Genomic DNA, 15887 nt, shown 5'->3' with positions numbered 1-15887 from the left:
AATAAGAAAGCATTGTTTTTTAATTCATGGAACATGATAACCCTAAAAATTAAAAATTAAAAGGCAAGTGAAAATTCTCTTTATTTTATTAAAATTAAACTAAATTTCATTCTCATATATATTACAAATTTGTCTAACTAAAAAGAAAAAAAAACATTATTTTGTCCCAATTACAAATGCAAAAGTTCAAGGAATGATGTTAAGCTAGTGAGCTAAAGCATTTCTTTTTCTTTAGTACTGTTTTCATGTTACTAATTTGCTTAATAAAAATAAAAGTGAAGTATTGACTTCTAGAAGAATATACAAATGACCAATAAATTAATAAAGTGAAGTAAATTAAATAAAGAGAAACAAAGTACTAATTTCCTTTAAATTGCTTAATAAAAACGTATAGGACCATCTTAACTTTAAGACTTAAGTGGTGTTTGTCTTTTTGACTTTTTACTAAAAACAATTTGTTTTCAGAATTTAAATTGTTTGTTTTTCTATTTTTTCATAACTTATTATAAACTTTTTACTAAATTGAAAAATTCAAAATATGTAGCCTTTTCTAAATAGAAAAAATAACATATTGATTTTTATTTACTTTTTAATACTTAATAGAAATAACATACTACAAAAACAAACAACTTAATATTTAACACTATTAAGCATTAAGGTTATATTTAGAATTTAGTAAAAAAAAAAGCACCACCTTAAATTTATAAAAACCTATTTTATTTTATGAGGGTGTAGACCTCTCTTGAACCCGGGAATTTTTTTTCACACCCGAGAAGAGCTGGCAACACCTTAAAGGAGTAGGGCACCCCTTTCTGCTAAGAACAAGTTGCATGGACATGTGACAAAGAGCATGGCTCACCATGGTGGTGGTTGACGGTGATGACATCCTTTCTGAACAAGGAGCAGTGGAGCGAGTGTTGGCTGGCGGGATAAGAAAAAAAAAACAGGGTAAGCTGGATTTTTTTTTTAGAAAAATGGGGGAACCAAGGTTTTGGAGGGACTTCGAGGAAAAAGCTCAACGAAGAACGATAGCCGGCAGCCAAGAGATTACAATCAATATTGTCTAGGTACGCTTCTTATTACTCTCGGAGCTCTTACCCATATGTGATTCCTCCATTTGGCTGTTTTGAAATGTTCAATTTTTGCTAGTTGGTGTGGATGTTAAGGGCTATAAGTTGTTCTATTGAGATTGGTCGTTTACTTCTTTGCCTTATTTTGATTTTGATTATTTTATATGTCATCGATGTCTTCAAAAATATACAACTCCATGCCTGAATCTGATCATGCTCTGTTTTCGTCTAAATCCTATTCTGCATTTTCCTCATCTGTTCTTAGCCCATAGATTAATACTTGAAGGAGGACTATTTATGTTTACTGATCAACATCTTCTATTCTTTCCCTCTCTCCCTCTCTCAAAAAATGGCCAAACCCATCTAAGATCATCTACTCTTTTCACCAGAGACCCACAAAGAATATTCATTTTCAATCTGATCTCTATATGTATGAATGAATTTGGGCAAAAAAAAAAAAAACATAGCCTTTGACATACCCTTTTTGTGGCATTTCATCCAAAGCTAATGGTTTCTCTGTTTTTTAAAGCTTCATATTCATAGTTATGATCAGGAAAATTGGCTTCTTCATACTCATTTAATCTTCTTTTGAGCTCTAATATTGATCTATTGTTATTTTTTTAGTATAAAGTTCGAAGCTTTACATAGTTGTGGTGCTACTTTTATTATGTGATGATAATTGATACTTATTCCAAGAGGATGTCCGAAATCGGAATGCGACCGATGACTAGAAATGTTGAACACAATGAGGATTTGGGGCTATTATTTCGGGAGCAGTGGTGGCATCGACGTCGATGATGACGTCTGTGGTGAGCTCTCCCTCAAACAACCAGATCCAACCGATGAAGCTCTCCGCCGCACCCATGCCTTTGTTTGCTTGTCCATGCGGTGGCTCACAAGTGGCAACCCCCGTCCCATTTCTCCATTTCATCACCGTCATTATCAATGAGCAACCTTTACCCCTCGCCGCCAGCTTGCTGCCCGTTGACCTCAACCTAGAGTTTTAAAAATGGGGTGAAACCTTTCTTTGATCTTCATGGCTGATATTTTGAGCAGTGAGTTTTGTTGGTGGGCTCCCAAGGCATTGACTTGTGGGCCTAAGTTGGTTCATGTGGGCCTTAAGCCCCTTACTTTTAGTTTAGGCTGGATTGGTAATGTTTGTTTGGGCCTCCTATGGTTGGGCATTGTTGATGGTTATTTGGCACATTTTTTTAATGGCTCTGAACCTTTGTTTATTTGGTGTAAACCCCATTGACCCTCTTAATTCTTCATTTTTTTTTTATGCTTAAAATGTAGTTTTTATAAAAATTCTATCCTTAAATAACCGTCCAAAATTCACATTTTTGAATTCCAATTTTCACATTTATTTATTTAAAAATTATTATTTTCGTTATTATTATTATTTTATTTATTTATTTTTAAATTTTCATTTTTAAGTAATTTTTCAAAATTCCGATTTCTGAATTTAATTTCTAATTTCAAAAATTCCAATATTCACGCTCATTTATTTAATTATTATTTTCGTTATTATTATTATTCTATTTATGTATTTTTGTTAAAAAAAAAATCATCTTTAAACAATTCTTCAAAATTCCGACTTTCAAATTTAATTTCTAATTTCAAAAACTCCAATATTTACGTCATTTATTTAATTATTATTTTCGTTATTATTATTATTCTATTTATTTATTTATTTATTTTTAAAATTCCATCTTTAAACAATTCTTCAAAATCCCGACTTCTAAATTTAATTTCCAATTTCAAAAATTCCAATATTCACATTCATTTATTTAATTATTATTTTCGTTATTATTATTATTTTATTTATTTATTTATTTTTAAAATTCCATTTTTAAAAATTCTTCAAAATTCTAACTTCCAAATTTAATTTTCGATTTCAAAAATTCCAACATTCATGTTCATTTATTTAATTATTATTTTAATTATTATTATTATTCTATTTATTTATTTTTAAAATTTTATCTTCAAACAATTCTTCAAAATTCTGAGTTCCAAATTTAATTTCCAATTTCAAAAATTCCAACATTCACGTTCATTTATTTAATTATTATTTTCTTTATTATTATTATTATATTTATTTATTTATTTTTAAAATTCTATCTTTAGATAATTCTTCAAAATTGCGATTTCCAAATTTAGTTCTCAATTTTTGAAATTCCAATTTTCTAATTTCGGAACTTCATTTCCAATTTCCAAAATTCAAATTCTCACATTTATTTATTTATTTATTTATTATCATTTTATTTATTTATTTTTAAAAATTCCATTTTCGAATAATTTCCAAGATTCCAATTTTTATAATTTAATTTTCATAGTTTCTACTCCTCAAATAATTTTCAAAATTCTAATTTCTTTCAAATTTAATATCCAAAATTCCAATTCTTAAATTTAATTTTCAAAACTCCAATTCTTAAATAATTTGCTAATTTCTCTCAAGTTTAATTTCCAAAGTTCCAATTCCTTAGTTTAATTTTCAAAACTCTAATTCTCAAATAATTTTAAAATTTTTCAATTTCTTTCAAATTTAATTTCCAAAATTCCAAATCTTAAATTGAATTCCCAAGACTCCAATTTTCAAATAATTTTCAAGACTCCAATTTTCAAATAAATTTCAAAATTCCAGTTTTCTCTCAAACAGTTTAAATTCTACTCTGGTTTTCAAATAACCTTCTGTTTCTCTTGATTTTATATAAGTAATAATGAATTTTTCATAATTCCGAAATAATAAAATTTGTGAGACCAATTCATACAAGATAAATTGGGCTTTGGTGGGAGGCCCAACATCAAAGAAGTTTTATTTAAAATAAAAATGAACTTGAGTGAAATGTCATGTGTGCCAGAGGTGATTTCATATTTTGTTTGGTGATGTATGTGATATATTTTATGTTCATTCTTGTGCATTAGCCCCATTTCATAATAGCACATTATTCGTTTGCTGCCAAGGTACGCACCCGCTCTCACTTTGACCATTGTCTACGTTTTGTTTTGGTTCCCAATGTATAATCATCTTTTGGTATCCACGTTTAATCAACCAATTTCCACACATACTTCATTTTATTAGTAGAGATCCGTTTTTAGGGACTTAGAGGGGTGCTACGGTCTTTACCGTACCTTCCCAATATGTAAGCTGATCCCCAAGCCCCGATTTGGTTTTTCACAGACCACCATTTCCAAATAAGGAATCACACTTAGGGTTTTCTTTCTTATTTTGTTTACTCTTTAAAAATAAAATGAAAATAAGTGGCGAGTTCAAGTCATTTTCTTAATAAATAAATCATTTTTCAAAGAAAAAACGAATTCGCCATCAAGTGGAAGTGCATGAGCAAAAATACGGGGTCCATAGAGGGGCATGTCAAAATTTAAAGTTGATGTTTTCATATGTATAAATAGAACTATATTAGTAAGTAAGATAAAGGAAATGAAATAAAATAAAATTCAACTCATTTTATTGCCATTGATTAAACTCTTTTTGCTCCTAGAAATTAGTTTAAAACTCATTATTAAAGAAATTGGGGATAGGAAGTGCAAAGTTTGAAACCTAATTCATGTAAAAAAAATTTGAAGATTTGTTAATGAAGATGGAAACTTAACCATTACAGAAACCTTATCCACGTAAAAATATCAGTCTTTTAAAGAAAGTTATATCTAATCTCAGTTTCTAAAATTAATTAGTTTTAACATAAAAGAAAGGAGGTCAAATTGTGCCTTAGGTGTTCATTTTTCTTTCCCTCAAAATTTAAAACCATAGAACTATTAAAACTTTCAATAATTAGACAATAAGATAAAGGGTTATTTGATTAAAAATGACAAACTAATTCTACTTTGTAAAACTAATCTTCACCTTTTTCACCCTAAAAAAATACCTCATTTGGATAAAAATGCCTTCAATTTTTTCTTACAAAAATAATTTTTTTTTTAAAACACACGTGTAAATAGTGGTAGCATTGAAGTTTATTTATGTCGAAAAGGGGTTACACTTCAAGTTCAAAACTTGGACAAGTACTTAACTTTACAAATTTGAGATCTTTTCAATCTTGAATATGCAAATTTGATCAATAATGATGGCTTGTTGATTCCTTGGCTCATAGGGAGGATCACCAAGCATAAACTTGGCAAAGTTCAAAGAATGATCTTAGACCAGTGAGCTAAAGCATTTCTTTTTTCTTTAGTGTTGTTTTCATATTACTAGTTTGCTTAATAAAAAGAAAAGTACTATTGACTTCTTGAAGAATATATATGACCAATAAATTAATAAAGTGAAGCAAATTAAATGAAAAGAAGCAAAGTATTAATTTCCTTTTCCTATTAGCAACTTGCTTAATAAAAAAGGATAGAACCCTTGATCTTATTTAAGACTTAATGTATAGAAACCTGTTTTATTTGATGATGGGCATTTCAAAATTTAAATTTGATGTTTTCTTATAATTAAAAGATAAAGGAAATGAAATAAAATAAAATTCAACTTATTTCATTTCCATTAATTAAACTTTTTTTTATCCTAGAAATTAGTTTAAAACATAATATTAAAGAAATTTGGGATAATAAGAACAAAGTTTAGAACCTTAATTCATGTAAAAATTGAAAGTATGTTAATGAAGAAGAAACTTGTTTATCTCTAATCTCTCGGTTTCTAAAAATTATTAGTTTTAACAGAAAAGAAAGGGGAGGCTAAAATGTGCCTTGGGTGTTCCTTTCTTTTCCTCATAATTTAAAACCATAGAACTATTAAAAGTTTCAATAATTAAACAATAAGATAAATTAGTTCCTTTTTCTTTTTCCAAAAACCTAAATTAAATTTGGGGTTGAAACCTTTCCCTTTCCAAAAATTTTAAGATTAATATTCATTTGCTAAGACAAATGAATCTGAATTAATAATAAATGTTATTTTTAATTTGTTTTTTCATTCAAAATTTCAATAATAAATTCTTTCTACATTATTTAAACGCAATATATATTATATATACTTATGACATAAGAATAGCTAGGACTTCCTGCCAAATAATTAGATGTGTCACTAATAAGAAACTAAAACATAAAGTTGAAATGAATTAGTGCCTAGAAGAATACTGCAATCGCTACAAGAAGGTTACTGATCATATAATTCATATAATTCTAACAATAAGAAAATGAAATATGAGAAAATCATTTTCTTTGTTAATTTTTTTCTTTTTTAAATACTTTATGGAACTAAACAATGTTTTCAAAACTCATCTAATCATTTAACAAAAAAATTTATTGGGTCATAGTTTGCTAATCAGACTAATGATTGAATCATGACATTATAAATATATAATTTATGTTTTATTAAAATTAAAAATAATTATAAAATATATAATATATAAATAATTAAAAATTTTAAATATGCTATATCATTTTATCATTAATATTGATTGCTTAAATTATGATAAGAATAACATATAGACTTAATAATACTTGTTTATTTGTTAAAATTAAATGTACTCAAATTTAAATAGTTACATATCTATCATTTTACCATGTTAAAAAAATATTGTTTTAACTATATTATTTTAATATTTATCATCTTATAATATAGATAAATATTTATATTTATTTTGAAGTTTTAAAGTAGTGTGTGCATATAATTTAAATGCATATATGCAAAAAAGAGATCATAGCCTTCAGTCGATGTTAGCAAAAGCCCACAAAAGGGCCTCTTCAAAATTCAAACCTAGCCTAAGCATGTATAACATTATTATAAAACAAACCATTTGAAGAAATCCCGCATCTAGAAGAAACAAAAACGATCTTTAAAGAATGCATGCCACCCACACATTGATGCATGTTTCTTATTAGATGCCTTAGTTATGGGCGATGTTCAGGCTTGTGTTAAGCCTCGGCCGACACACGAATTGTACTTTTGTTAAAAGAGAAAAATGTTAGTTCACATAGGCTTGAATTAGCTGAGCCGGTCCACCAATTCAGTGGTTGGATCATGGGTGGTTCGGATCAATACCGGTCCAATTCATTTCCTATCCAATATGGTTGGACTGATCAAATTGTTTGCTACTGTTTGGTTCTAAAACATTGAGCCCAACATAAATAAAGTAGGTTATTTTTGTTTTTAGTGTAATGCATCTGCCACTTTGATATTATATTAATATGTACCATTTAAGATAGTTATGTGCCATTTATAAAAAATGGAGTAGTAATTTAATGAAATAATTACTCTCGAACTCTTCATTTTTTTTTCAATGCCCTTATAAACCTAAGTAGAGTAATATATGAAAGGGATCGAATAACATACAAAAGAGAGTACTTGATTCTTATTCATTATGAAAAAAAAATATATCACAGTAGCCTGATATATGTAGCAAGGCTATTGCAAAAAATGTTTCTGGAAGGAATGTTAATGCGGCAATTCTGAGTTCTTTCTGAGAACAAAGAACTGGCCAGTACAGAAAATGACCAAGGTAGCCTATATGGATGTGAAAAGAGAAGTTAGTCCAACCAAAAGCTTGCTGGGCAAATCAGAACCAAAGTCTTGTTCTTGACACCTAGATGTTGTGACTCAAAATCAAAGAGCAATAAGTCACGAAATTGTAAAGATATGAAGTGCTGTTTTATTGGTGCCTCCTGGTACAGCTGCTGATGTGGTGAAGGCAACGGTTGCAATGAGAGTAGCCACCACCGGGCATGAATTGGCTTTGCTAGCCAGACATTGTCCACCCTTTTGTACCAGATCTTCCTGTTCATGTGAGAAGATATGTTTTATAGTCTGGTACTGCCATAAAAAGCAAGTATATAAAAGGAAAACCACACTATGCCACAAAAACCAATTACTAAAAAATAGCTAGCCAATGTCCTTAGTATCTAGTGGCTGGATTTTGTATTTTACGATAGAGACATAATGAAAAAACCTTTAAAAAAGAAGAGAATTTGATGTCTCATACCTTATACCACTTGATTTCCCATATGCAGCATAAGGAGAGAGCGAAGACGATAATCAGTAAACATTGCAGCAAGATGCAATGCACTTTTCCCTTTATCATCCACTCCACCAAATACAGTATATCTTTCAGAATATTTATATTCAGTAAAAGCTGATACACATGGGAATGCCTATTCTCCATCGGTAGTAACACTATGTTCTTCTTCCCTGAGACAATGCCATGAATGACCAAGGGGTAAAGATCAGGGCAGTTCTGTGTCCTTACTGATGGATTGAAGTTGCTACATTTCCAGCATATGCAGTGACATGCCGCCTGGCTGGAACCCTTTTTGCTGCGACTGGATTCCATTGTAATTTCATCATATGTGGATTATTTATAACAAGGTGCCACAGTGTGAGAAGGAGGATCCTTCAGTATGGCAAAAAGCCTGTGGCAGTCTAGCTAGCCATAGAGCATTCTTTTTCCTACAAGAGAAAATCTTACAGGGAGCGGGGAGACTCCTTGCTTGTTGGCATAGTTAACAAGTGCTTTATAAAGATGGATTATTTGAGAAGATAAATCTGTCAAGCACCACAAGATGAGTGTTCATTAGAATTATTGGACAAGAATATAAACAAAACGTATATAGATTATCATCACAGCAGAAAACATATAGACAAAAGCTCGAAATTAACCATTCCTTACATTTGCGTGTGGACTAAATTGGGAAAGAATAAATGTTCACCAAAGTATTCTCCAGCCAATGCATGGTGAAAATGGTCAGTTCTGCCACATTTTGTAGAGGTGTTTCATTTTCCTTGCTCCACAAATTCGTGTTTGTGGCGTGGTGAAGATGGTGCCACATATATAGAGAGAGAACCAGGAACCAGCTTTGTATATGAAAATATGCACATGGATCCCACAAATTTTTTTATTCTTAGCAAATTGAATTTGATGCCTTACACCGGATTTGAGAAAAGAACATTATGGACCCCATAAAAAAGCATGCCTGGCCATCACAAAGGAGAACTTTTCCTTTTTTCTTTTCCATTTTTTTTTCCTGCAAAAAGAGAAGCGTTCAGCAGAAGAACCGACACTAAATTAATACCCTGCTCCAGATCTGATACAAGAATAATAGCAAGCAGCTCTATTATTAGTAAGATTGAGATCAAAACTTTATGCATATAATTCGAGGGTATTGATTTAACGATTCTTTCCTTACAATGCAATGAGATGATTAAAAATATTGCCATGAAAAAAAAAATTGAAATAGGTATATTAAATTTATGCCTCTGCAAAAGGAAAATTAATTTATTTTATTGTGTAATTAAGAGAGATTTAAGCACTCTGATGGCTTTCTAATAAACAAATAACGATTTAATGGTTCGGTTTCAACGGGTTGGTATGAGCCTAACCCTAGCCTATTCAAATACTTTTATGTTAATATAAGCCTAACCCGAACCTATTCAAAGACCTTGCTCATGCTAACCTAAACCCTAGGCTGGGCATGGTTCCTAATTTCTAGTTTTTCTTATACTCCTATTTTAATTTCACAATTCAATCATTTTCTTGAAATTGTTATAAAAAATAAAAATAAAAACTGTCACCAAAAATGTGAGTTTATTTCGAAAAAGGAAGTTTCTCTAATTATGTTCTTGAAGTTTATTTAATTAAAATTATTAAACTGATGGATGAAAAATGATAAATCAGGATTATTTTTTCTAAATATACCTAGCTACTTATCCTTTTTCTTTTGTTTTTTTCTCCACCTGGAAAATTCTCATCCACTTCCATATACCATAATAGTTTTCCATTTTTTATTTCTTCATTTTTGAGAGGTTGTGTGCAACCCATTCAGAATCTTTAATCATCTTTCGAAAAATGATTGCAGAAGCATAATTGTGTACTTCTCGAGCAAGAACTATGAGTGCAGGTTTATTTTCCTTTTTTCTCTAATTTCTTTTAGAAAATGAAAAGAAGAAGTTGAAGGAAAATAGATGATTACAGTTTTTAGTATTTGGAAATTAATTAAGTTTCAATAGAACTAAAATCTAAATTAAGCTTAGAAAATTTTGGGAAATGAGATACTAAGGATTCAAGTGAGAAAGAAAGGGAGTAAGAATATTTCTTAAAACTAATAGATTGATGAAGTGTGCACATTCAAGGTTGTTGGAGGGGATTTATTTATTTCTTTTCATTTATTAAATAACAAAAAGAGAATTGATACTTTTACTCATCTAGAGTCTATTTGATAACTATTTTTTAAAACTGTTATGAGAAATAATTTTTGAAAACTATTTTATAATGCTTTATAGAACAAAAATCCGTTTGAAAACCTAAAATATTTTAAATATATTTTTAAAATTGTTAAATATTTTGTAAAAATAATATTTATGTCTAATATTTTATTTTTAATCATTTTACATGTTTGTATAATTATTTTTTAAAACAGTCATGAAAAAAACAAGTAAATTAAAAATATTTTTTGAAAATATTGTGTTTTTCTTTCTTAACAAACATTTCCCTTTTCAATAATTTTAAAATCAATATACATTTGCTAAGAAAATGAATCTAAATTAATGAAAATGTTATTTATAATTTTTTTATTCAAAATTTCAAGAATAACTTCTTTTTGCATGTTTTAAAAGAAATATATTGTAGATATACAACAACTTAGTATTCAAATTTAAAGTAAAATAACATATCATGACACAAGAATCAAAGCTAGGACTTCTTAAGAATTAATAAAAAGTATTGTTGATAAGAAACCAAAATAGAAAGATGAGCCAAGAAGAATACCGCAATATTCACTACCAAGAAGATTATTGACACTTGTTAGAATAATGCAAATTGGATCAATAATAATTTCTTGGTTTATGGGGATGATGACTAAGGAGGTACAGTTAGAGGACAAAAGCGTCCAACTGGTCTAGATGTCAATTGAAGAATAACTTCTACGTGTAATAAGTCTCTATCAATTAAAGAAAGGTTCTTTAAAACTTGATGAATACCAATGTAAATTCAAGTTTATTTGTAAATTTAACACAATTTATTTGAGTTAATTTGAACATCTCTAACCCCCTTGACTATCCTTAGAATTTGGATTGGTTGAAATAATGCGTCATTGATATTCATGTGACTTTAACCCTTTAACTCTACTCAGTTTGTTCTTGCCTCCAAGATGTCGCTTAAAGGATCCTAAGACAATCATTATTCTTGAAACTTGTTGTAAACATCAACAACTAAATAGATAATGTGAGAAAATCAAGCATATGCAAGGTAGCATATAATTGACCTGGGAGCCTATTTATCACTAAAATCAACCTTACTATATGATTTTTAGCCTCATTACCATGCAATATATGGCCTTCAAAAACACATTACATCAAGAAGCTCAAAGAAAAGAATATGTAGAACTCTAGGGATTCTCCTCGTCACAACACTATTTCACTTCTTAAAAATGGGCAACATTAGATCATACATTGCAAATTAAGCCATAACAAAAAAAAAAAAAAAATGTTACTGGCTGGAATTGATCACAATTCATCTGGAAGAACTAAGAACCGCCAAGCTCGGGGAGTGATTAATATTTCTTTGTTTCTATATTAAATAATCAAGATTCTGTTAAGACATATCAAGGATAACCACTGGCAGGAAATGATCACAATCATTTGAAAGAATTAAGAACTGCCCGGCTAAGGGAGTGATTCATATTTCTTTGTTCCTATATTCAATAGTCAAGATATGGTCAGACACATCAAGGATAACCACATTAGTGGCTCACATTGGAAGTTCAAAATGGCACCCATTCAGTACCTTGGAATTTTCCTCATATATATATATAACATAAACAAAGCCATTTAAAAAGATTTTTTTATGATTTCCTGATGATTTGAGTCGTATGGATAGAGTCATTTAAAAGATTTTGTATTGGTTCACCAACATGAATTGAGTCAGTATGGACAAGGCCATTGCATTGAACATCATGCTTGCTATGTTGGGTTTAATCATCTTATTGCATTTTGATAAAGAATCATAAAGCCTTAGTTTTCTCAAACCATTAGTAAATCAATATCCTCGAATCCCATGAATAAAGTTCTTATCTCAATCTTATTAATAATAAAGCTGTTTAACGCTTCTCTTTTTCCTAGAAAAAAATAGAATAAGGAAAAGGAAAAATAGAAAAGTTCTCTTGTGATTCTCAGCCATGCTTTTTATGGGGCCGGCCGGTCTCCATAATGTTCTTTTCCCAAATCTGGAGCAAGGTATCAATTTCAATAAGAAGTGAAGATTTGTGGGGTCCATTTGCATGTTTTTCATATACAAAGCTGGTTCCTGGTTCAAGCTGTGACTCTTGCGATAGATTTCTTAATTTAAGTTATTCTAATGAACACTTGTCTTGTGGTGCTTGACCGAATTGTATTTTCAAATAATCCATCTTTATAAAGCACTTGTTAACTATGCCAACAAGCAAGGAGTCTCCCCTCTCCATGTAAAATTTTCTCTTGTTGGAAAAAGAATGCTCTATGGCACAGGCTTTTTGCAATACTGTAGGATCCTTCTTCTCACACTGTGGCACCTTGTTAGAAATAATCCACATATGATGAAATTACAATAGAATCCAATCGCAGCAAAAAGGGTTCCAGCCAGGCGGCATGTCACTGCATATGCTGGAAATGTAGCAACGTCAATCCATCTATAAGGACAAAGAACTGCCCTGACCTTTACCCCATGGCCATTCATGGCATTGACTCAGGGAGGAAGAATATAGTGTTACTACCGATGGAGGATGGGCATTCCCATCTGTATGAGCTTTTACTGAAGATATATATTCTGAATGATATACTGTATTTGGTGGGGTGGATGATAAAGGGAATAGTGCATTGCATCTTGCTGCTATGTTTACTGGTTATCATCTTCGCTCTCTCCTTATGCTGCATATGGGAAATCAAGTGGTATAAGGTATGAGACATCAAATTCTCTTCTTTTTTAAAGGTTTTTTCATTACGTATCTATCAAAAAATACAAAATCCAGCCACTAGATATTAAATAAGGACCTTGGCTAGCTATTTTTGGTCATTGGTTTTTGTGGCATATCGTGATTTTCCTTTTATATACTTTGCTTTTTATGGCAATACCAGACAATAAAACATATTTTCTCACATGAACACGAAGATCTGGTGCGAAAGGGTGGACAATGGCTGGCTAGGAAAGCCAATTCATGCCTGGTGGTGGCTACTCTCATTGCAACTGTTGCCTTCACCACATCAGCAGCTGTACCAGGAGGCACCAAGAAAACAGCACTTCATATCTTTGCAATTGCTCTTTGATTTTCACCACATCTAGGTGTCAAGAACAAGACTTTGGTTTTGATTTTCCCAGCAAGCTTTTGGTTGGACTAACTTCTCTTTTCACATCCATATTGGAGACCTCGTTCATTTTCTGTGCTGGCCACTTCTTTGTTCTCAGAAAGAACTCAGAAGTGCCGCATTGCCAGTATGTGCAGTAACATGTCTTCCAGCAACATTCTTTGCAATAGCATTAGCTCCATTGTGGAGGTTGAGGAAGTTGGCCACCCATAGACGTTTCCTTTATTCCTCCCTCAGACCAAGAATGCCGGCCCGTGCTCGAATCCTTCATACTATAGAAATCCAAAAAAAACAAAAAAACAAAAATTTATATATATATATATATTCGAAAATTACCCACGGCATATAAATATTTGTAATTGCTACATGTATCGGGCTACTGTGATTTTTCTTTGATAATGAACAAGGATCAAGTACTCTCTTGTGTATGTTATTCAATCATTTCCATGCATATTATATTCTGTTTAAGTTTATAAGAACATTTTGAAAAAAATGAAAAGTTCTAGAGTACTTATCGTTAAAATTGGGGTAGAGGGAAGAATGAATCATGTTTCCAGAGGAGTAGAATCCAAAGCTGAATATTAATTTTTCATTCGATGGCTGATTTAGAGGGATTTACCTTGATTTGCTCCTATTATTTTTATTCAAAATTTATGATGGTTGTTGACTTGTCTAGGAGGGTGATAGCATCTTGCATTTTTATTTTGGAGCCATTCTTTAATAAAGTTCGGCAATAGTGAAAAGTTCTTTCTTTTCCCCTTCATGGATGTAGGCAAATTGTCGAACCACGTTGTATCTTTGCATCATCTTCTTCTTTCTTTGTTATGTTTTTAACTTGTTATTCTACCTTCTTCATCAAATTTTACACTTGTTTCATTGAATTTCTACTCCATTTTGTACCATGGCACAATACCATCTTAAATAGTACATATTCATGCAATATCAAAGTGGCATATGCATTACCACTAAGTGGAAACAAAAATAACCTAATTTATTTATATTACATTCAATGTTTTAGAAACCAAACAAATCAACTAGTCGAACTGTCAATCGGACACTGGTCTGGTCTGGTCTAGTTCTCCATATTGAATAGGAAATGAATTGGATTGGTATTGATCTGAACTACCCATGATCCAACCACTGAATTGTTGGACCGGTTTAGGTAATTCAAGTCTATGTGAACTAACATTTCTCTCCTTCGTCACAAGTACAACTCGCATGTGGGCCAAGGCTTAATACAAGCCTAAACATGGGCCATAACTAAAGGCCTATAATAAGCAACATGTCACTCTGTGCATGACATTCTTTAAACATTGTTTTTGTTTCTTCTAGATGTGCGATTGCTTCAAATGGTTTGTTTTACAATTATTCATGCATAGTGTCATGGACTTAATCTTTTCCTAAGCTCATGTGGCACTTAGACAAGTCAAGACACTTGATCTTGCTAAGTCAGTCTTACTCCCGATACTTAGCTTGTTAGGCTAAGATGCTCACGACTTGGAAGTTTTAGAAGGCCTAATAGGCAACTCTTGAAAAATGGAAGTTTTTATTACTCAAACGAAACTTTACAAGTATTTTGGAACTCACTTGTTTTGGTTGGTTAGGTTCTTGGGTGGTTTTGGGTGGTGCCTTGGCCAAATGAGGCCTTAACCTATTTATAGGCACCTTAGGAAGTCTTTAGAACCTTGAAGGGCTCCTTACAAATCAAGAATAATTTAGAAGCTCCTACACTGGTCTATGTACAAGGGTATGTACAAGATGACTTTTGAATATTCCAGAATACCCCACACTATTCCAATGCTCTCTTAGCCAAGAGTAGAGATGTGTGAACATCTTTATCCCTCTCTAGAAGTTTTCATATTGTTCCACTTTGTAGCTAACTGTAGATATCTTCAAGGGTCTCTAGAAACTTTCCACCTCCTATATAAGCCCATGGGAAGGGTCATTTGAAGCATCTTGTGACAATAAGCTACATTTTAACTTTAAAGAGACCCTTTCGTGGGTAAAATGCTAACATGGACCAACAAGCTATGACCTCTTTTTTTGCATATATGCATTTGAATTATATATACACACTATTTTTAAACTTCAAAATAAATATAAATATTTATCTATGTTATAAGATAATAAATATTAAAATAATTAATAATTTTTAATGTATTAGAATAATAGATATGTAGCTATTGAAATTTAAATACATTTAAATAATAAAATCTTATTTCATTTTAACAAATAACATTAGTATTACTAAGTCTATAAGTCATCCTTATCATAATTTAAACAACCAATATTAATGATAAAATGATAAGACATTTTTAATGATTTATGTATTTCATATTTTATAATTATTTTGAATGTTAATAAAAAGTAAATTATATATTTATAATGACTAGTAAACCAGGATCCAATAACTTTTACATTGCAATGATTAGTTCAATTTTAAAACATGTTTTTTTTTCTAAGAAAGTATTAAAAATAATTGTCAAGAAAAACAATTTTCTCATATTTTGTTTTCCTATGAAAAATAGGAAAGAAAA

The 15887-nt window shown here is 30.6% G+C and overlaps 1 protein-coding gene across 2 annotated transcripts; it reads right to left on the bottom strand.

Annotated features, from left to right (window-relative positions):
* Window positions 1-7348: 7348 nt before the first annotated feature.
* On the bottom strand, window positions 7349-8835 carry LOC132252547 (uncharacterized). 2 transcript variants are annotated; one of them, XM_059737811.1, is made up of 3 exons: window positions 8687-8835; window positions 8003-8562; window positions 7349-7797 (listed from the first exon to the last, which is right to left on the bottom strand). In XM_059737811.1, the coding sequence occupies exons 2-3, from the start codon at window positions 8348-8350 to the stop codon at window positions 7642-7644; spliced, it is 504 nt and encodes a 167-aa protein (XP_059593794.1). In that variant the 5' UTR covers window positions 8351-8562; window positions 8687-8835; the 3' UTR covers window positions 7349-7641. The 2 variants fall into 2 exon arrangements, with proteins under 2 accessions (XP_059593794.1, XP_059593795.1); XM_059737812.1 differs by having other exon boundaries at window positions 8003-8835.
* Window positions 8836-15887: the final 7052 nt, after the last annotated feature.

This window comes from Vitis vinifera, chromosome 7 (assembly GCF_030704535.1).
Source record: "Vitis vinifera cultivar Pinot Noir 40024 chromosome 7, ASM3070453v1".
In the NCBI taxonomy this organism is placed as follows: domain Eukaryota; kingdom Viridiplantae; phylum Streptophyta; class Magnoliopsida; order Vitales; family Vitaceae; genus Vitis; species Vitis vinifera.
Note: the sequence above shows the minus strand (reverse complement) of the source record. Positions and strands in the feature narration are given on the sequence as shown.

Excerpts from the sequence above, each read along its gene's own strand:
- LOC132252547 (XM_059737812.1), bottom strand. The coding sequence starts at position 8,350 with ATGGAATCCAGTCGCAGCAAAAAGGGTTCCAGCCAGGCGGCATGTCAC. Across the intron at positions 7,798-8,002 it reads GGGAAATCAAGTGGTATAAG|GAAGATCTGGTACAAAAGGG; the intron begins GTATGAGACATC and ends TCACATGAACAG.